General features: G+C 40.0%; 2 protein-coding genes across 4 annotated transcripts in view; one reads left to right on the plus strand and one right to left on the minus strand.

Moving 5' to 3' along the window:
- The window catches only part of Kiaa1143 (KIAA1143 ortholog), a 9784-nt gene extending 1245 nt beyond the window's left edge, over window positions 1–8539 (minus strand). The window contains exons 1-3 of the mRNA XM_031345751.1: window positions 8416–8539; window positions 1773–2490; window positions 3–66 (exon numbers count right to left, since the gene is read on the minus strand). Coding sequence (XP_031201611.1) covers window positions 3–66; window positions 1773–1880 — 172 coding nt within the window. The 5' untranslated portion in view covers window positions 1881–2490; window positions 8416–8539. The remainder of the gene's footprint in view (window positions 1–2; window positions 67–1772; window positions 2491–8415) is intronic.
- Kif15 (kinesin family member 15) overlaps window positions 2002–22003 on the plus strand; it is a 74393-nt gene continuing 54391 nt past the window's right edge. For all 3 annotated transcript variants that reach the window (XM_031345027.1, XM_031345028.1, XM_031345029.1), the window contains exons 1-5: window positions 2002–2109; window positions 10096–10138; window positions 10844–11027; window positions 14671–14747; window positions 18521–18558. In XM_031345027.1, coding sequence (XP_031200887.1) covers window positions 2091–2109; window positions 10096–10138; window positions 10844–11027; window positions 14671–14747; window positions 18521–18558 — 361 coding nt within the window. In that variant the 5' untranslated portion in view covers window positions 2002–2090. The remainder of the gene's footprint in view (window positions 2110–10095; window positions 10139–10843; window positions 11028–14670; window positions 14748–18520; window positions 18559–22003) is intronic.

Here is a 22003-nt window from a genome sequence, read left to right on the forward strand (position 1 = left end):
TTGAGGCTGTTCATCTTCTTTGTCACTGTGATTGTCATCTTCATCTGGGAGCTGAGGCTGGATTTTCTACAGAAAATGTTTAGGTTGATAATCTTTAACCAAACACTGCCACTGTGAGCAACTGTAATTTTTAAAGTGAAATGGGCAGGGCAGTGGTGGTGCACACCTTTAACCCCAGCACTAGGAAGCAGAGGCAGATGGATCTCTGTGAGTTTGAGGCTAGCCTGTTCTACAGAGTGATTGCCAGGCCAGGCAAGGCTACAAAGAGAAACCCTGTCTTCAAAACAAAACAAGAACAAAACCAAAATGGGTAACTATCTTTGAAATGAATAGAAAATAAAATTTTAATTAACTCCAAAGAGTTTATTTTCACTACACCAGAAAACAGATCTACTAGCCAATTACCCTGGGAAGGTTCTCTAGTGGGATTCATTTCTATCTAGACTATTGAGGACAGTGCCACACCAACTTGCTTCCTCGTTTCTAATCAATACTTTTCATTCCTGTCTTGTCATTGTCTTGGATTTGATATAAAAAACAAAACAAAACAAAACACAAATAACCCAACTTCACCATCGAAGTCACAAGGGAATATATAGAAAATAACAGGTAAACTGTATTTTCCTCACCTCTGCTCATTTAATATACTAATAGCTTCAGCTTTGTAGATATCTTTGGTTTAAGACAGGTTCTCTCTGTTTAGCCTTGATTGTCCTGAGACTCCAAGCTGGTCTAGAAGTCAGAGATCTGCCTGCTTCTTCATTCTGAGTTCTAGGATCCAAAGACAGGTGTCACCACTGCCCAGCACATACCTTATTAGCTGCTTTTCAAGGACACACAAATAGTTACGGAAAAGGTTTTGTACATAAGCAATACTGTACATAATTGTTTAACTTTGAAATTTATCAAACAGAAACCTAGTACTCACTGTACAAATGTAACAATTATTTTTTGACAACTAAATAAAGGAATTACTACTTTTTAACTAAAAGAGGTTTTGCATAAATACTTTGAGATACAGAATTACCTCATTTTTCAAGCTAATGTCTAATATTTAATTTTGGGCAGTCATCTTATGTGGAATACCCTGCATGACTTGGCCTTTGTCCACTACTACATTTTATCTCATATCACTTTCACACCTTCTAGAGTGTAGACTCTTAACTAAGTTTGAGTATTTAACAGTCCATTATGACCATATCCACTCCTTTGCCTTCGTTGTTTCTCGAACTGTGTCTAGGAAGCCCCAGGCCATCTCTTACATAGCTAGCCCTCAAAACTAAAGGGTCCCTAGATGCGCTTTTGAAGATAACTGCATGTCCCCTTGTGTGACGTGTGCATAGCTTCAAGGCAGCAAGAACGACATTGTGTTTTCCATGTTATCTTTCTTAGACAAACTCTTTTGAGAAGTACTGTTTCGTTTCCCTATCAAGAGACACACAGCTCGGGAAACAGCAGGGATTCTACGAGTCCTGGATAATTCCCCCAACGACTCCAGATTCGAGTCATTTAATCAAATGGCCTCGGTCTCCTTATATCAAAAAAGGGGACGACGCTGTCAATCACTTTGCTCGGGTAAAGTGAGATCCGCAAGTAAGAAAGGACAGGAAAGCCGTCTAGACTAGCCACTAGGGCTAGGTCGTTGAACGCAAGAGGCCAGACCTGGGGTCCGGCTGGCGCCAGTGAGGGACCTGTCAGTTACGTCTGCACCGAGGAGCCGGAAGTGGGATGTAGATAGAGGGTCTGACACGGGGCGACTCCCGCGGGCTCACCTTAGTCTCTACGGTAGGCCCCTCCCTGTAGCCGACTCTCTCTTTGAAGCGGGACAGGAAGGCGGGCTCTGCAGGCCGCACATAGGACACTTGGTTCCGCTTGCTCATGGTTGTTCTGACAATAAAGAGCACTCGCCAAACTTGGCAGAGTACAAAGCGTTCTTCGCCCGCGCCGACTTCTGACGTACTGTATTAGTGATGTCATCCGAACACGCCCAGGGGGCGTGACACGTGGGCGGCGCCAAATTCAAATCTGCGGCCATCTTGGCGGGAGGAATCTGGCGGTCCTGGCGTAAGCGAATCTCGGCCGAGGTCGCCATGGCCCCCGGTGGCAAATGTAAGTTGCGAGCCTGCCTGGTGAACTCTTCGCCGCTGGCAGATGCCGGTGCTACGGGGCGTCACCTCTTAAGGCGCCCCGCGAGGTCACACGCGGTGGGCACTTGAGTTCCTCACGGAGCGCGGGCGCCCCGCCTCGGCCACCGGATACCGGCGCGCTCTTTTCTGCTTTGTATCCTGCTGTTTCCCTGCTGGCTTCTAGTGTCCTGAGGGCGGCCCTTGCGCTCTGCACTTGCAGCTTGATTACTTATTTCTGACTTTCTTGAAGGGAAGGGATTTGTGTTCTCTTCGGTGGCCTACCCTCAGAGGAGGGAACTTTAAAGCGAATTGCAACGGTCTCTTTACAATAGTTCCCATTCTTCATCCAAGACTACGTGAATTCCTGAAACCAGAATTGTATCTTAGTACAGAACCCTATAGATAATGTGCTCTGTAAATTAAGTATACTAAGATTAGCTAATACTAAAATACCGCAATTATAGTAATATACAGTAATAATGATCTGAAAGTGGTCATTGACATAGTGTCTTATTGTACTCGTCTTTACTTTTATCCTATGAGATGCTACAGTGTTTATCTACTGTAGAGAGTATGATAGAGTTAGTATCCAAAAGTCACTTGAACACAGGCGTTGTGATATAGCCACTTGATCGGATAACAAAATCTTGAAACTGTTAGGAGAGTAGTGTTTATAGTGTGCATAAAGATATGGCTAAGCCGGGCGGTGGTGGCGCACGCCTTTAATCCCAGCACTTGAGAGGCAGAGGCAGGTGGATTTCTGAGGCTAGCCTGGTCTACAGAGTGAGTTCCAAGACAGACAGGGCTACACAGAGAAACCCTGTCTCGAAAGACATGGCTAAAGAGAGTTGTGTAGCATGAAGCTTCATCATGCTACTGAGAATAGAAGGCTGTTTGGGGCCAGTCTTTATACTGAGACCTTGTTTCACAAAAAAATAAAGACTTAGAAATTGTTTCATTCTGAAGTGCAGATTATGAGTAGACTAATATATATATGTTCTTAATCTGTTTTCATCCCAAAGAGATTGATTTAATCCCCCCACCTCCAATGTATATGAGTGTCACCTCATATTACCTAATACTATAAATTATCTTTCTTAAATTATTTTTAATTATTGGTGTGTATGTGAGTGCACATGTATGTGTATATATGAGTGCATGGGTGCGAGTGTTGCTTGTGTGTAGGTGTGTACACACATGGGTGGGGATGGCCTTGGAGTGGTTGTGAGCTTCTGAATATGGGTGCTGGCATCTGTTTTTCTTTTTGTTTGTTTTTAGGCTGATTATAAGATTTGAGAATAAAATGAGGTGCTTGAGAAAATTGTGAAATTATACATTTGAATTTTACAATAGTGTTCATGTTTGTAGCTCTTTGTCAGTTGTAATTGTTTCCTGATGAGTTGTTTTATTAACCCTTTAAGTCTATTACACCATTATCTGAACAACTCTGATCTTTTTCTCTATTTAAAGTAGCCTTTTTCCTCTACCACTTCAGTAGTAAGAGAATTTAAGCATACAAACTAGTACATTGCGGAGCTTAAATTCTTTTTTAAAACAGGGTCTCACATAATCTAGGCTAGTCTTAAGGTTTCTGTGAAGCCATACAGGGCCTGGAACTTCTGATCCTCCCAATTTCACCTCCCAAGTGCTAGGGACAGAGGTAGTCCTGTAGTCAGTAACTCCTTCAGCCTCAGCCTAGCTTTATCTACTCCTGAAGCTCATGTACATGGTACATATATTCTTTTTCTTGTTGTAGTGTCTGTTGTGAAACTTTGTTCTTGTGGGCATCCATGATAGGCAGCAGCATCTATCATTACTGCTTAGTGTTGTAGGTAAGCTTGTTACAATTTGTTCTCCTTTTGACTGCCATTTAGTTTTCTCTCTCTTTTTGAACTTGGTTTTCTAAATTGAATTATCATGAATAAAATACCTGTGAATAGCATTTAACATGTTTTTAGGCAGACACAAAAATGAACTCAAAGTTGAAAAAAAATTACAGTGAATGTATACAGAGGATTTCCTTGTAATGTCACAATTTTATGATAGCCACTACTTGTTTAACCTTGGGTCAACAAGTAGTATAATGAGGTGGCTGATGGTAGGAAATATGAATCCAGAATGCCTGTGTTCAAGTCCTAGCATTTCTCAGTGCATCTTTTCAGGTTTCAGTTAGGAATTGTACCAGAGCTTCCTCCTTCTGAAATTCTGATTTGCTTGCTTGTTTGTATTTTTGTTGAGACAAGATCTCTCTATGCGTCCTGGTACTTGGTTTATAAACCAGGCTGGCCTCTAACTCTGAAGTGATGGGTTTTAAGCCATGCACCACAGGCTTCCTCCCTGAAATTCTTCACTGTTGGAGTGGAGGGTTAAACATTTTTCTTTTGTGATTCTTTGTAACTGAACAAAAACATGTACACACTGCCTATTTGTTGGGGTAACATTTTTTTGTATACTGTGAAGGCGTGTCCTGTCTCTCTTGCCTAGCTATAGGACATCAGCTCTTTATTAAAGCCAGAGCATGCCCTAGGCAAGTGAGGAAGGACAGAGGCACACCTTTACACTGCATACAAAAACATTATCTCAACATCTCCCCTTTAATATCTGATCACTTAAGGAGATTTCTGGAGACCCAGAGCTTCTTCTCTTCCTGCACTTCTCCAGTTTTTGTTCCATGGAATCTAGCTGCACTTACTTTCCCAAACTCTGAACCATTTCTCCTCAGCTCAGCCAGATAAGCAAGCTGTCTGTGGACTCTCCCACCTTTTCTATGGCCTGTGATCCAAAGGCTCGCTCTCAGAATCACTTTACTTTGTTGTCCAGGGTTGAGACTTTGTTGCATATTTTTGGTCCAGTTTCCTAGTTACTTAAGTAAGTAAATCCAGCCCTTGCTACTCCCTCATGGCTGAGTGATTATTGATTGAAATCAATTTGAAATTGAAATCAGAGAGAAACCAAATTGAAACTGATTGAACTTCTGTTCATAAGGACAAGCAAAAACATGAGCTCAGATTTCATCTTTCATAACACGAAACTGTTTTATATATATATCAATCACCAGCATTTGAGAGGACTGTGAAAGGTGCTGTAGGGCTGTGGGGTGGAGTGGTTTGGTGGCTTGTCTGTTTTCTGCTTCACAGGTGTTGACTTAAAGGTGTAGGTGGAAGTATAATCTCTAGAAATCAAGTTCTGTAATAACATTTTGCTTCTAGTTTTTGAATGAGCAGAACAAAAACCTTATTATTGTCCTAGTCTCGATCATCAGAGATATGTGTTTACTATGGACCAGGCACTTTAGTTATGCTTTATAAAGTGGAAGAATAATACTTATTATGATAGGCAAGAAAGGGCACTGAGAGATACAGGGCATGAGGTGGGGCTGGCAGTTTGTCTGTGGGCTCCACATCTGCTCATTAGTACACAAGAAATATTCAGGACAAAATACATCCATCTGTATAGAATATGTACAGAATTGTTTTCTTGTCATTCTCTAAATAATACAACTGCTTACTTGATAACATTTATACCATATTAGGTATTATAAGTAATCTGGAGATCTTTTAACATGTACAAGAGGATGTATATGGAATAACAACCATTTTATATAAGGAAGTTATATAACATACACAGATTTGTTTGGTATCTGGAGTCCTGAAGTAAATCTCCTGTTGCTAACAAAGGATTATACATGGTGTTACATAGTGTGGTTGTGGAATGCCTTATTTAGAAGATAATATGTGAGGGCTGGAAAGATGGCTTTATTTGATTAAGACACTTACACCAAGCCTGATTACCTGAGTTCCATGCCCAGGACCCACATGGTAGAAGAAAAGAACGGACTCCTGTAACTTGTACTCTGACCCTCTCTACATACACACAAAATAAATAAATAGGTAGATAGATAAGGTTAGAGAAAATTTTAATAAATGTTTAAAAATTATGTTTTGCCTTCATAATGTGTCTTTATCTCTGTGTTGAAATGACTTGCTCACCTTTCACCAGTAGATGTTTCCTTGTTTGCTCTCTGCCTTCAGAAGCACTTTTACAGGTGTTATTCCCCTATGCCTGGTTCATCAGTTTCCAGGCTGCCATCACACTGTCACTCTAGAAGTCCATCTTTATTTTGCCCCTCTTTTTGCCCACTATGTTAACATGACATTTGATGGGGCTAGGGCAGTAAAGAAGGAGGGAGACTTATAATAGCCCACATAAAAAATAATTGTTTATTCTGTGGTGCTGGCAGTGGATTTTGAACCTAGAATCAAGTATTTACTGAAAGATTGTATATGAAGAGTGAGGAAGAATGGAGTTCTAGTGGGGGCCAGCCCTAGTGGGTCTTTTTTTCTTGTTTGGTTCTTCTGAGGCAGTGGAGGGGGAAGAGCATTGGCAGGGGTAAGACTTGGTCTTACAAGATATTTAGGGCTGCTGCATAATAATAAAACATTTTCCTATCTTAAATCTAAGTCAGTCATTTAGCTGTGGTAGCTAACTTGCCAGTCTGAGTTAGCACCTCATCCTAAAACAGCAGGAGAATAAGTAAAGTAGCCTTTGATCTATCTCCACAGGAATTGCAAGGCTCTAACTTTCAGCCTGCTAATTGAAGTCGCAGGAAGAAAAAGGGACAGTTTGAAAAATTATTTTGGAGAGATGGCTCAGCAGTTAAGATCACTGAGTGCTCTTCCAGAGGTCCTGAGTTCAGTTCCCAGCAACCACGTGGTGGTTCACATCCATCTGTAATGGGATCTGATGCCCTCTTCTGGTGTGTTCGAAGGCAGCTACCATATCCCCGCCCCAACAACCCCCTTGTGTGTGTGTGTGTGTGTGTGTAAATATTTAAAAAAAGAAAAGTGATTTCTAAGTTGTAAAAAGTTTCCTATGAAAGCTCTAAGGGGCAAAGGCCTTGTAAAAAAAAAAAAAGGAGGGAACAAGAATGTGAACTAACCAGTACCCCCATAGCTCCCAGGGACTAAACCACCAACCAAAGAGTACACATGGTGGGACTCATGGCTCCAGCTGCATATGTATCAAAGATGGCCTTGTCAGTCATCATTGGGAGGAGAGGCCCTTGGTCCTGTGAAGGCTCTATGCTCCAGTGTAGGAGACTGCCAGAGCCAGGAAGCGGGAGAGGGTGGGTTGGTGAGTGTGGCGTTTCGGGGGGAGATAGGGGTTTTTTTCAGAGGGGAAACCAGGAAAGGGGAGAACATTTGAAGTGTAAATAAAGAAAATATTTTTTTTAATTTATTTATTTATTATATGTAAGTACACTGTAGCTGTCTTCAGACACCCCAGAAGAGGGCACAAGATCTCATTACAGATGGTTGTGAGCCACCATGCGGTTGCTGGGTTTTGAACTCATGACCTTCGGAAGAGCAGTCGGCGCTCTTAACTGCTGAGCCATCTCTCCAGCCCAAGAAAATATTTAATTTAAAAAAAAGAGGGGAATAAGGGTCTAAGAAAAAAGGAGATAAGCTGAATCTAAGAAAAGTGGGTTAAGGAGAATGAAAGAGGGATAGAGTGCAAGCTCTCATCTCTTTGTCCTCAGTACTTATACGTCTTTCAGAATACATGATTACATGGTAAAACATTTATCACAAGTTTATCAATGAATTCATCAAATAAGTTTACAACAGAGAATGCTTACATGCATATCTATTAGGAGTAATTATCTGGCTAAACATTTATCAGCTTTGAATGTTTTGTCACAAGCTTTGCAGGTTCATGGAGGATTAAAAATCGTAATTTATGTTACCAAGGTATTAGTGAAGCTTTGTATTGATAAACCCAGTCAATATTTTATCTTCTGTCCTACACCTATGGTAAATTGTTAGTTCCCTTTTTAATGACCTTAGGTTAATGGTTTTATAACCTCTTGGAATGCGCTCTGAGTTGCAGAATGCCTGCTTACGATCTCAGAAGCAATTATCTCATGACACCAACGACTGGCAGAGTTCTCATTGCAGTTTTGATATTAGAAAGGACTTAATAACAGTGTTATTAAAAGAGCTTAATAATGCTATAAATTTAGGAATTCTTATAGGATCATCATTAAGGATTAAGAAATCTTCTATTTGTCTACATATCACTCACTACAAGACAGTACATCTTTGTTGTTCTGCAGAGATCTGCTCAAACGGATGGACTAGTACTTAGTGATTGCTGTATATGTTTAATAATAAGAAAAGCATATTAATATCAGGAATCTTTCCTAAGATGAATTTCCCCTGGGCTTTGCCTATCAGAACAAAATTCATCATAGATTATAATCCAAGGCAGACCATCTCAAGAAGATCACCTGCTAGTTTCGAGCTTCTCCTATGATGGCTCCTGACAGTTGTTTTTAGGACTAGAACAACGGCTCTGACAGATCTCATGGGCTAATGTTGGCCACCAGTCTCTAGTGTACCAACTGAATAGATACGTGCTAGTGAAAACCTTAGAAAGATTATTCATTATGACCTCACAGGACCTCAAACAGATCTGGTAACTCACAAGACCCAGTTTGCAGTCCTAACATTAAGTTTAGCTTTCATTAAAAGGTAACATACTTATAACAAAGTCAAGGTCTGGTTCCATCCATTGGCCCATCACTGTCTGAGTTCTGGCCCGTCTACAGGGTGTTCTGACCATAGAATTTCTAGAGTCTCTTTGGATGCTCTTCCCCTTTTCCTGTATGCCTAGACCCTTAGAAAAGTTTTAAGATTTTAGAGGATGAAGGGGAAGAGGGAAACCATTATTTCAGTAATCTGATAGCAGAAGAGTCTATGATTCTATATAAGATTGGATTCTGTGGTTTTAGGCCTGAGAAAAGAAAGCTAGAGTTGTCATTTGCTGAAATGAAGCAGTTTTACTGGGCACTTACGTCTTATACCCTCTGCCTCAGTCTTTCTGCCTTCCAAAAGAAATTAGAGACTAGAAATTGGTAAAGTATATTGATATATTTACAGTTTGACCAAGATATGTATTGTAAAGGAAGAGAACCTAATTTCCTTCACATTGTGCCTTTGGCAGTATTGAGATTTATACTATGAGACCCAGATCGCAAGATATGTAGATTCAGCTGGGAGATACAATGTGAAAATGGATCCTTTTCTTGTTGAGTGGATGGGACCTCAGGTTTCTTCCATTGTCTGGATTCCCAGTTTCACAGATTGTCAGCATTTTCACATTGTAAAGATAGCACAGGTGTCTAGGATTTAGAACACTTCTGGCCTATAGCTCCAGCTATTCTGTCTCAGCATGGAATCATGGGATCATGGTTATAGCAGTACATTTGCAATGGGAGAAAGAACTCAGTTTTGGATACATTAAGTTTGAAACATTGCCTGCGTAACATCAACGTGGAGATTATCAAGTATGTAATTTTAATCCCAGGATTCTAGAGGCAGGCAGGTGAATTTCTGTTAATTTGTGGTCAATTCAAGCTAGCAAGACCCTGTTTAATTAATGAATTAACTTGGAAATCATCAATATCTGCCTAGCATTTAAACTCATGAGACCAAATATTGTCACCAATATAATGGGCTGAAATAGAATGGGGAGGAGAATTGAGGCCAAGGCCTAGATGTGTCAGGGATCTGAGAATGTTGAGGAGCAGTGTAAGCAACTAAAGAAATGGTGTCCATAATGAAGCTTTCTCCCCCTTTGTTAATCACCTAGCCTAGGACTAGAAGTTTTATAGTAGTTGAGGGGGAAGTGACTTAGTCTTGTGCCATTTGTGTAGGGTCTATATTGGAAGAGGTGAGTAAGCATCTCACTGTCTTAGTAACTAGTAAATTTTACATTATAAATAATTTTTCTTAGGACTGGCCAGTTAGTCATGAGCTGGCTCTAGATGTCTATGTAAGACGTGCTAAGTTACTGAGTTCAGGCTCCAAGGACTTGTGGCCTGATTGGTTCATGGTCTGATTGCTGAGGGTTATTGCACTTATTTTTGTCCTTTTAGTCTTATAGATCTCTTATCTTTTTTTTCTAGCTGAGTTACGGAATGTGACAAATTCTCATTCTAACCAGCCAAGGTAAGAAAAAGTCTTGCTGATGAGCAAGGAATAATTAGGATATAGTCTGTCTTTCTTTCTTTTTTCTTTTTTTCTTCCTTTATAAGATTTATTTATTTTATATATGTGATTACATTGTCACTGTCTTCAGAAATACCAGAAGAAGGCATCAGATCCCATTACAGATGGTCGTGAGCCCCCATGTGGTTGCTGGGACTTGAACTCAGGACCTTTGGAAGAGCAGTCAGTGCTCTTAACCGCTGAACCATCTCTACAGCTCCCAATTTAGTATTTCTAAAATAGCTGATTTTGGTCAGAGATGCTTATTTAAAATTTTTAGCTTTACTACCAGCTGGGAGTAGAGGAAAATTGCATACTTCCCCATACCTTCCCAATTCCCAGTGAAAACATGGAGTGACGTGGTAATTCCTTGCAAAGACTTATTAGTACTAGGAAGAGGGAAATGACAGAAAGTGGTGTGTCGAGCTCCTTGAGATAACTACCTTTGATTTTATTTACAGTAAAGGTTTGTAATGATATCTCCTGGGAAATAAATCTGTAAAGGTTGTGAGCTCTGTGAAAATGTAAAAGGGTAAATTTCAGTAGAGTAGGTGTAGTATTTGGACGAGACTTATTGTAGAAATGTTACAGGCAGTTTGAGATTCTGGTTATTTTACAGCTTCTTTCCCCAGTAAACTTACCTGTTACTTTTGTTTTGGTCCTTAGTAATGAAGGTGATGCCATCAAAGTTTTTGTGCGAATTCGTCCTGCTGAAGAGGGTGCTAGATCAGCGGATGGAGAGCAGAGCTTTTGCTTATCTGTGCTCTCCCAGACCACTCTCCGGCTACACTCTAACCCAGACCCCAAGACCTTTGTATTTGATTATGTTGCAGGGATGGACACCACTCAGGTACTGGTCACTGGAAACTTGCCCTTTCACTTGAAATATATAATGTAGGAGTTTGATTTGTCACTTTTTAGTTTGGCAGATTTCAGGTAAAAGGGCTAAAACATTCCAAAAATATTTTTAATCTAATTCTTTTAGCAGTTGTCTTTGTTCTTCAAACTTTGTCCCAGAATCATACAGGCTTGCTTTATGTTTCCTTTTATGCACACCAATGAAGATGAATGAAGACTTCAGAAGTCTTTAAACAATTACTTTCTAGTTTAAGGACTTAAGAAGACTATGACTATGGGTCAGTGAAGACAGCTCAGTGGGTAAAGTCACTTGCCGCATAGGTCTCACTATGAGTTCAAACCCCAGAACCCACATAAAGGTTGGAGGAAAAGACTTACTACTCCCCAAGGTTGTCTTCTGACCTCTATATCTGTGCTTGCCCCCATATATACACAATTTTTAAAAAGATTACTATTATGTAAGTAACTGCTTTCTAATTAAGGCCAGTTTAATTAAGATCTAATACCACTGTCTAACAGAAATTTCTGAATTGGTAGAAATACTTAGTATTTGACCCGGTTCAGTAACCTCTGGCCACTTGGTAATTTAAATTTAAACTAATTAAAACTAAATAAAATTTAAATTTTGGTTCCTTAAGTGTATTAGCCATACATGATGCTTAAGCATTTGGAATGTGGCTAATATGTTGAATGAACAAAGTTAAAGAGTCGCATGTTGTTAATGGCTACTGGATCAGACAACATAGGTCTTTAATTTTTCCTTTGAAATAAGGTGTTATGTATCCCAGACTAGCCTAAATTACACTGTGTAGCCAAAGATGACCTCAAACTTCAGATCTGCTTGCTTCCAACCCGAGTGCTGAGATTACAGGCATGATGCCTGATATATTGCCATTCTGGGGATTGAATACAGGGCTTTGTGTACTAGGCAAGCACTCTGCTGAGTGAATTTCATCCCCAGCCCCTCACAGGTCTTTACTCTACACATGAGATTTGTTTATTTCATAAAATTTTTAAATTTTTTTCCTTTTCAGCTAGAAAATTGCTAGTCAATAGAAATATAAAATGAGCTACACTTATCATTTATAAATATCTTTTTTGTTTGTTTGTTTTTGAGACAGAGTTTCTCTGTGTGTAATCCTAGCTCTCCTAGGACTTACTCTGTAAACCAGATTGTCCTTGAACTCAGAGATCCTCCTGCCTCTGCCTCCTAAGTCCTGGGATTAAAGATAGGTGATACCACCACCCAGCTAAAACTGGATTCTTAGGGTTGCTGGAAATGACAATGGCAAAATATACTCCAGGTCAAGGAGAGTTTAGTAAGCTGTCCCTTCCTTCCACTTTGTTCTCTCAAGACCCCAGCCATATTCAAGGTGGGTATTCCCTACTCAATTGCATAGACACATCCTATTCATCTCTGAAAGACAGGCAAGGTAGCCTGTGTCTGTAAGCCCAGCACTTAGAAACCAAAGGCAGAAGAATCGAGGAAAGCTTCAGCTCCATAACCAGTTCCAGGAATGCAAGATTCCAAAGCCTAAAATATCTTAGTAGATACAGTTGGGGAAAAAAGAAATCCATAAAATTAATTATGGTCATATGTATCATTTAACTCAGTGTTTCCAGAATACCACTCTAATATGTAATTAATGTAAACTATTATTAAATCTTTTCCGTTCTTGTTGATTCAGTCTTCCAAATCTCTTATATAATTTACACTTATTATATCTCTATTTCAACTAGTAATCTAAATTAGACTCTCAATAGCCACATGTAGCTTATGGACAGTGTAGGTTTAAGAATTCTTTTGCTGTTGATAAACTGTGTCTATCTATAAGTGAAAATAAAATAAAAATACTCACTTACTCCCCAAGGTTGTCTTCTTCAACCTTTCAGTACAAACTAGTGACAAAATAAGTGAAGAAAATATAGAGCTGTGGAGTTTATGCTAACACACTGAATAATATTTGAATATAATATATAAAGTTCTGTCTGAAATTCAAATGAGTGCATTTACATTTTTTCTTTTAGTTTTTTTTTTTTTTTCTCTCTTCGAGACAGGGTTTCTCTGTGTAGTCCTGGCTATTATGGAACTCTCTTTGTAGACCAGGCTTGACGCCCAAGTGCTAGGATTAAAGGTGTATACCATCACACCTGGCTAGATTTATTTTATATGTACTTAGTGTTTTGCCTAAATGTATGTTTGAATCACCATGTGCATGCTGGGAATCAAAACAGGTCCTATACAAGAGCAATGAATGTTCTTAATCACTAACTTTCTAGCCCCATGTGCATTAAAAAAATCATTTTATTTTTTATGTGTATGTGAGTGTTTTGCTTGTATATATGGCTTGTGCACCACATGTTTACCTGGTACCTTCTAAGACTAGGAGAGGGTGTCAGATCCCTTAGAACTAGAGTTATAGACAGTTATGAGTCTGCTGTATGGGTTCTGAGATTCAGACTAGGGTCCTCTGGAGGAAGAACAGCCAGTAGTGTCCCTAACCACTGAGCTATGTCTCCAGTCATCTGCCTGCATTTTTTTTTTTTTCCTGAGGAAGGGTCTTACTATGTAACTCTTGCCATCTAGGAACTTACTATGTAGTCCAGGCTGGCCTTGAACTCCAGCCTGCATCTGCCTTCCAAGTGCTAGGGCTAAAGACATTTATCCCCACTATGTCCTGCTTTCTTTTTCTTTTTCTTTTTTCTTTTTGTTTTTGTTTTGTTTTGTTTGTTTGTTTTGAGACAGGGTTTCTCTGTATAGTTCTGCCTGTCCTGGAACTCGCTCTGTAGACCAGGCTGGCCTTGAACCTAGAAATCTGCCTGCCTCTGACTCCCAAGTGCTGGGATTAAAGGTGTGTGCCACCACTGACCGGCTTCTTTTTCTTTTTTAAAGATAATTTTTTTACTAAAAAATTTAAAATGACTTGGAGATACCATAGTCATTAAAGTATTAAGGATCCTCTTTCAATCCTAGATCCTGTGTGTAAACTGATCCAGGTGTGGTGGCCTACACTGTAACCCCAATGGTGGGAAGACAGAGACAGGGCTCACTGGGGCTCACTGGTCAGCCTGCCTAGTCTACTTGTTGAGTATACTTCCTCTCAAAATCAAAACAAGTAAAAGCAAAAAAATCTACCCTGGATAGCATCTGAGGCACAATAGCCAAGGTGTCATTGCACTACCCTACATATGCACACGTACATATCTGCATGTGTATATGTATGTATGCGTGTATATGCATATATCTCCAAAGAACTGAAATACACTTGTAAACAATATCAACATTTAGAAACAGTAAAGCTGTTATAGTGTAGAAGTTGATAAGGTTAAAACAATAAAGCTGACATTATTAGGTTTCTCCGATGCTGTCAAGTGGTCAGGTTTGTGGCCTTTCCCTGATCATGTTGCTCCAGAGCAATAGAGACATGTTTTAAATCTATGATTGAATTGGAGAGTAGTGGACCTAATGATATTTGTAATTTTACTTTTTATCGTGGTATATGGTTTAGTCATTTTCCTAAAGTAGATGGAACCTTTAAGTAATCATAGGTCTTAAAGTCGAAGCACTTAGTTTTTATTATATGATATAGGTTAGAAGTATTTTTATTTAACATGTTTGGTGCTTATATTTGTAGGAGTCTGTATTCTCAACAGTGGCTAAAAGCATTGTGGAGTCTTGCATGAGCGGTTATAATGGAACCATCTTTGCATAGTAAGTTGTTAACTATCACTATATAAAAGTATGATAGTACTTGTATTAGTTCCTACTTGTTGCTGGTTTAATAAATCTCCCAAACTTAGTGGCATAAATAACAGATTTTTTATGACTATGTTTTAAATTATATTACAATTTTCTTTTTTTAATTAGATATTTTCTTTATTTACATTTCAAATGTTATCCCTTTGTTTCCCCTCCCCGAAAACCCCCTATCCCACCCCCCACTCCCCCTGCTCACCAACCTACCCACTTCCTGGCCCTGGGGTTCCCCTACTCTGGGGCATAGAGCCTTTACAAGAACAAGGGCCTCTCTTCCCATTGATGACTGACAAGGCTATCCTCTGCTACATATGCAGCTGAAGCCATGAATCCCTCTATGTGTTCTTTATTGTTGGTGGTTTAGTCCCTGGGAGCTCTGGGGGTACTGGTTGGTTCATATTGTTCTTCCTATGGAGCTGCAAACCCCTTCAGCTCCTTGTGTTCTTTCTCTAGTTCCATTGGAGACCCTGTGCTCAGTCCATTGTTGGCAGATTGCATCCACCTCTGTATTTGTCAGGCACTGGTAGAGCCCCTCAGGAGACAGCTATATCAGGCGCCCGTCAGCAAGCACTTGTTGGCATCTACAATAGTGTCTGGGTTTGATGACTGTATATGGGATGGATCCCCAGGTGGGGCAGTTTCTTCAGTCTCTGATCCACACTTTGTCTCTGTAACTCCTCCCATGGGTATTTTAAGAAGGACCAAAGTATCCACACTTTGGTCTTCCTTCTTCTTGAGCTTCATGTGGTCTATGAATTGTATCTTGGTTATTCTGAGCTTCTGGGCTAATATCCACTTATCAGTGAGTACATACCATGTGTGTTCTTTTGTGATTGGGTTACTTCACTTAGGATGATATTTTCTAGTTCCAACCATTTGCCTGAGAATTTCATAAATTCATTGTTTTTAATAGCTGAGTAGTACTCCATTGTATAAATGTACCACATTTTCTGATAAATAACAGATTTATTTTGCAGTTCTCTAAAGTCCGATTCAACATGAGTCTCACTGGGCTGTTACTGGAGCTCCATTCTCTCTGGAAGCTGTGTAGGAAATTATTTCCTTCCTTTTCTAGCTTCTTGAAACCATTCATCTTCCTTGGCTCAGAACCCCTTTCTCTGTTTTGAAGCTAACCCAATGCTATATTTTGTTCCTACCTTGTTCCATCTTTGATCTTTGAGGTTGCTCTGCTGCTTGGACATATTCTGTCCTTTGTTTTTTGAGCATTTCATTTCCTTGCTTTATCAGGCTACATGACACGCCAAGCTCTTAAATTTTGTCTATCCTAGTTCTATAATCATTAAAACTCTAGTTCCTGGGACTGGTAAGAGCTCAGTGGTTAAGAGCACTGACTGCTCTTCTGAAGGTCCCAAGTTCAAATCCCAGCAACCACATGGCGGCTCACAACCATCTGTCACGAGATCTGATGCCCTTTTCTGAAGTGTCTGAAGATAGCTACAGTGTACTTACATATAATAAATAAATAAATCTTTAGAAAAAAACCACCTCTGGTTCCTTTTGTTGGAAAATGGTAATAAGTAGCCAAGATCTGCGTACTTAGATGTATTTATTACTATTGGAAAGTGAATGTTTTGAGACTTTCACAGCAGGAAATATATATATGTACCCTTGTTGTATATACATAGCCTTGTGTTTGCTGAGAGATCTGGAAGTGTTTCTGTATCATCCACTCATGTAGATATTATGCACTCATGTAGATATTATGCTAACCCTGTGTTTATATTGACATCTAGCACTAATCCAGTAACCACAGGGTTTATTCTAGTCTTTCTTGTTTAGTTACCTTTGCTATTAGCATTAAACCTTTTACTTTTACTGTCTATTATCCACTTACTAAGTTGGTCAACCCCAGTATACATGTAAAGCAGTTTCAGGATAAAGCTTTCAGACCATTCCAGCTTAGGGGGGTGGGGGGAATGATGATGGGGTGAGGGGGAAAAGGTAGGAGGGGAGGGAACCCTGTTCTAAAGTGACCTCAGCATGGTGCCTGCCTCTAGTGGGCAACCAAGGCAGCAGCAATACGATGTAGATTTGGGGTCTCTTAAACAGTACTGCCAACCACTCAAAAGAGGGTGTCACTTGTCTGTTATTGGGATTTTTGTTGGGTAGTCTCTGGCCCAGATGAGTTTATTAAAATTTTATAGGTACGTGTGTGCCTGCCTGCCTATCTATCTATCTATCTATCTATCTATCTATCTATCTATCTATCTATCTATCTATGTGTATATATATACACATACACACATATATATGGCATTACATGCCTTTTAAAAATAATTAATAGTATGATTCCTTGTGACTTCTTCAGACATCCTTATTGTTATTTTACTTTGTTTGATCCTTCATATCTACCTTCATCCCCCTCCCCAAAGAGCCTACCCTTTTCCATTTTCCTGATCAGACCACCTTCCTCTACTATGACCTCTGGCTCCCTAACTCTCCTATCCTGACAATACTGTTTAGGGTTGGAGTGAGGACTATTTGTCTTTCCTTTCCCCTTCCCTTTCTCCCTCTTGCTCCAGCCTGCTCTCTCTCTCTGGCCCATAGTTTTTTGTTTGTTTGTTTGTTTCTCATTACAGATGGTTGTGAGCCACCATGTGGTTGCTGGGATTTGAACTCATGGCCTCCAGAAGAGCAGTCAGTGCTCTTAACCGCTGAACCATCTCACCAGCCCGAGCTAGGGCTCTTTAAATGGTTTCTTTTATGGGATGAGATAGAAAACTATTTTTTCATGTGTTCAGAAAGCAGCAAGAATTTTTTCCATAGATTATTTTGAATGATGAAATTCAAAATGATTTTGAAATTGCCATAGGCTATCTGCATATCTTCAGAGCTATTCTCTTTGGAGACTCTGTAGACTAGCTTTCTTGCTTACTTATTTGTTTATCTGTTTTCTTGTTGATTGATTGATTGATTGGAAACATCTCACTGTGCATCTCTGGCTATTCTGGAATTTGTTATATAAACCAGGATAAACTCACAGAACTATGCTTGCCTCTGCCTCCCGAGTGCTGGGATTAAAGACATGCACTACTATGTTCAGCTTTGTACGAATATTTAATCTAAGGTGCATTCATTAATATATTAATTCAGATTTCTTTTTATATTTGTGGGTAGAACTTGGAGATAAATGAGTGGTTTATTAGTTGGGTGTTCACACAGATCTCAGAGATCTCCCTGTTTCTGCCTTATTCTGGGATTGAAAGGATTTTCCACCATGTGAAGCCCTTAAACTTATTTTAAAACAAAGACATTGTAATGTCTTTTCAAAGCAGAGAACTTCAAAATTAGTACATTATTTAGCAAAATTTAGAAACAAGTCTAATTGATCATGATTGAATATATTATGTTATAAGATTCTATATCCATAAAATACTGTTGTAGCTGTTTTATCAAAAATGAGGCAGCACACACACCTTTAACATCAGGTGGAAGAGGGAGGTGGATGGTCTACAAAAAACGAATTCCAGGACAGCTAGGACCATTACACAAAGAAACCCTGTCTCAAAACAACAACAACTAAAACAAAAACCCAAAAAAGGCAGACACCTGCTTACTGACTGACTTATGTCTGAGGTGCTATTAAGGGAGAAGAAGGCTGCCGAGCAGTCTGGAGAGGATCCTCCCATTACATTCTAGCAGACCATGTTAAATTAGAAGGGTCTCAATTTTACGTGTGAAAATAACACAAAACTTTCTTTTTTCAGTGGGCAGACTGGTTCTGGGAAGACGTTTACTATGATGGGTAAGTAGAGACCAGTGTTTTCTGTCTAAATGAACTTTGTATGGTGACCACTTGGAACATGTTTGGGGAGGCATTATTTGTTTGTGTGATGTTGCACTCATAAAAGTAGGGATGTTGCCCATGTTTCTACCAGCTTGTGAGTTCCTGGACGTTTGTTAATCCTTATTATATCCTTAGCTCAATGCTTGCCATAGACTAGGTATAGATTGGGTGTTAGACACAATTTTTCAAAGAGTGTGTGTGTGTGTGTGTGTGTGTGTGTGTGTGTGTGTGCTCGTGTGCTCATGTGCTCATGTGTGTATGCGTGCATAAACACTACCAAGGTCCAGATTCCTGGTTTATGACTCCTACCCTATCCCCTAAAGCACTGATGATTCTTATCCTTGTTAGGTTTTCTTGCTTTGGAATGTCTACAGTTGAAATTTTATCAAAAAATAATGTATCTGAAATTATTTTCCTAACTGCTATGCCCGCTTCCCTCCTTTCTTTTTTTCTTTTTTTGGTGGGAGGTAGGATGGGGGTGGGGAGAAACAGTATCTCATGGTGTAGCCTAGCTGTCCTGGAACTTGCTATATAGACAGGTCTATCTTGAAGTCACATCACCCACCTCTACCTCATCTGGAGTGCTGGGATTAATGGTGTACAGCACTTTGTCTAGCTCTGTCTTTCCTTTTTGTGTGACTCCCTTCTTCAAGGACACCACCCACCCCACCTCCCTGTTCATCAAGATCTCATGTAGCCAAGGGTGAGGGTGACCTTCATCTCCCTGTCTCCAGCTCCCAAGTTCAAGGTTTACAGGTATGCCTGATGCACCCAGTTTGGTCTTTTGGATTTTTGGGTTTTTTGGTTTTGTTTTGTTTTGTTTTGTTTTGTTTTGTTTTTGAGACAGGTTTCTTTGTGTATCTCTGGCTGACCTAGAACCCGCTCTGTTGACTAGGGTGGCTTTGACCTGAAAGATCCACCTTCCTCTGCCTCCAGAATGCTGGGATTAAAGGCTTGTACTACTACAGCCTGGTTTAGCTTTTATCCTTAAAGTACAGTTTACAAGAGTATTCACAAATTCTAAGTGCAGTGCCACAAGGCCTTTACTGGATCACTATAAAGTTTTCATTACTTCCCTGTCCCTTTCTTGTACACATCAGTCTTCTCTTAGTTCCTTTGTTCTCTGGGGCATACTTAAGTAATATTTGTATACCTTCTGTATCATTTGTTGGTTTATTTGAGAGTGAGTTACAGTGTACCCCAGGCTGATCTTGAACTTGCAGCAGTCCTTTTGCCTTGGTTGCTTGTATCCAGAAATTACCAGTGTGTATCACCACTCTCAGCTACCTTATCTTTTTTTGTAACAGGGTCTCACTAGCTGGCCTCAGACTTGCAGTGATCCATCTGCCTGTGTCTGCTGAGTGCTGGGATTAAAGGTGTTTGCTACCACACTACCTCCCACCTTTCTCTCTAAAAAACAATGACAAAATGAAAATCAAAACAAGCAAAAGACCAATAAAACAAACAAACAAAAAAGCACAAACCTATGAAGTTCATTTTATGTTAGCCAGCTATTCCTGAGCATAGGGCCTGCCCTGGAGTATGGTGGATAGACCCAGTGGCATTCCATTGGAGAAACCTGACTTTCTTGTTGTCAGTATCAGTTGCAAAAAGCTTCTTAGTTAGGGATGGGACTCTGTTAGGCATGGACCTGCCTAGACCCTTTCTAACTATAAATACTGCTATAGTTGTCTGTAGAAAAACAAACTTTTCTCTAGTGTAACTAGTCAACTCACTGTTTACTCAGAAATTATAGGTAGGTGGGGAGCTTTTCAGAGGGTGCTTGTTAGCAGCTGGTGTAGCTCTTTGCATCTGATATCAGTGAGTATAGTAGCAGGCAGGTGTGAAGAGGAATAGAAGGCACTAATACAGCTGTTGCAGCCATTGGTAGTAGGATCCTTAGCTCTGCAAGTGAACAGCTTTTGTGTAGTCTTAGGAAGTTGGGATTCCTTAGTCCTTGGCAGAAGCTGGTGTTGCAACTTTTCAGATAACACACAAGACTTCACAAGATGTGAGAATTTCTCCCCATTAACTAGCAAGTAATTGTCAGCTGTATGTTCCCGATTCACTTCATTTCTCAGATCCTGTAGGTTTAAGGCCTAGTCTCCAAGGCAGACTGCCTTTCCCACTGCAGGTACTAATTGTAAGCCTCAGTTTGTGGCCCATGTTGCAAAGCAAAATGCTATAGACTGGGTTCCCACAACCCTGTCCTTAGGTTTGATTAATTTGCTATAAATCAATGGGGAGGTCCCAACCTCTTTGGAGTCACATATTAGATATTTACAGTTAATAACAATAAAATTACAGTCATGAAGTAGTAACAAAATAATTTTATGGTTGGGGTAGCTACAACATGAGGAATTGAATTAAAGGGTTTCAGCATTAGGAAGATTGAGAACCACTTTTGTGGAGGACAACGGGACTCAGGGAAACTTTTCCTGAAAGATTACGAATGAACAGCATGTGATGGTATTACTTGGACACTGAAAAATACCTGAAAACAGTTTAAAGAGCGAGGGACTTATTTTGGCCCCTTGTTTCAGTCTGTGGGTGGCCAGCTCCATTGGATATGAGACAAAAAAAATTCTGGTAGAGGTGGTAGAAAATAGTTACTGCTGATGGTGGCCAGGAATGGAGACAGAACACCTGTGTTGGTGTGCCTTCACCCCATTTCTTCCGTCTTCAGGGCCCAGTCTATAGGATCATGCTGCCAACATCCAGAGCGCCTTCTCTTATGTAGTTAATTATCCTCAGTAGTGTCCTTGAAGACAAACCTAAAGCGTGCATTGCTTTACTGACCTCCTAGGTCTTTTCTCTGTCCAAGCTGCTACAACTGTCATACAGGCAGATGAAGAGATAATAGAGGCAGGGTTGGTGGAGTCTGGAAGAGAGGAGCTTTTGTCTCTGTAGGTGCGATCTGCCCTATGACATGAGTGTGTTCTTGTTTACTTCATGGAAACACCCATGAGTTGTATTCAGTTATCCACAAGCTCCCGTAGCCTTTTTGGTTTTTTTAACATTTATTTTTGTGTGTGTGTGTGGAGGGGAGGTTGTACACATGTGTTTAGATGCTTATAGGTGCCAGAGGAGGGCCCTGGAATCCCCTGGATCTGAGGTTACAGGGAGTTGTAGGCCACCTAATATGGGTGCCGGAGGCTCTGGTCCTCAGGAAAAATAATGTCTTAGTTAGGGTTACTATTGCTAGTATCATAACCAAAAGCATGTTCGGGAAGGAAAGGGTTTATTTTGCTTATATTTCCACATTACTGTTCGTTATCAAAGGAAGTCAAGAGAAGAACTCAAACAGAGCAAGAATCTGGAGGCAGGAGCGGATGCAGAAGCCATGTAGGAGTGCTGCTTACTGGCCTGCTCAATACGCTTTCTTTTTTTTTTTTTTATAGAA

Source organism: Mastomys coucha, unplaced genomic scaffold (assembly GCF_008632895.1).
Source record: "Mastomys coucha isolate ucsf_1 unplaced genomic scaffold, UCSF_Mcou_1 pScaffold23, whole genome shotgun sequence".
NCBI lineage: Eukaryota > Metazoa > Chordata > Mammalia > Rodentia > Muridae > Mastomys > Mastomys coucha.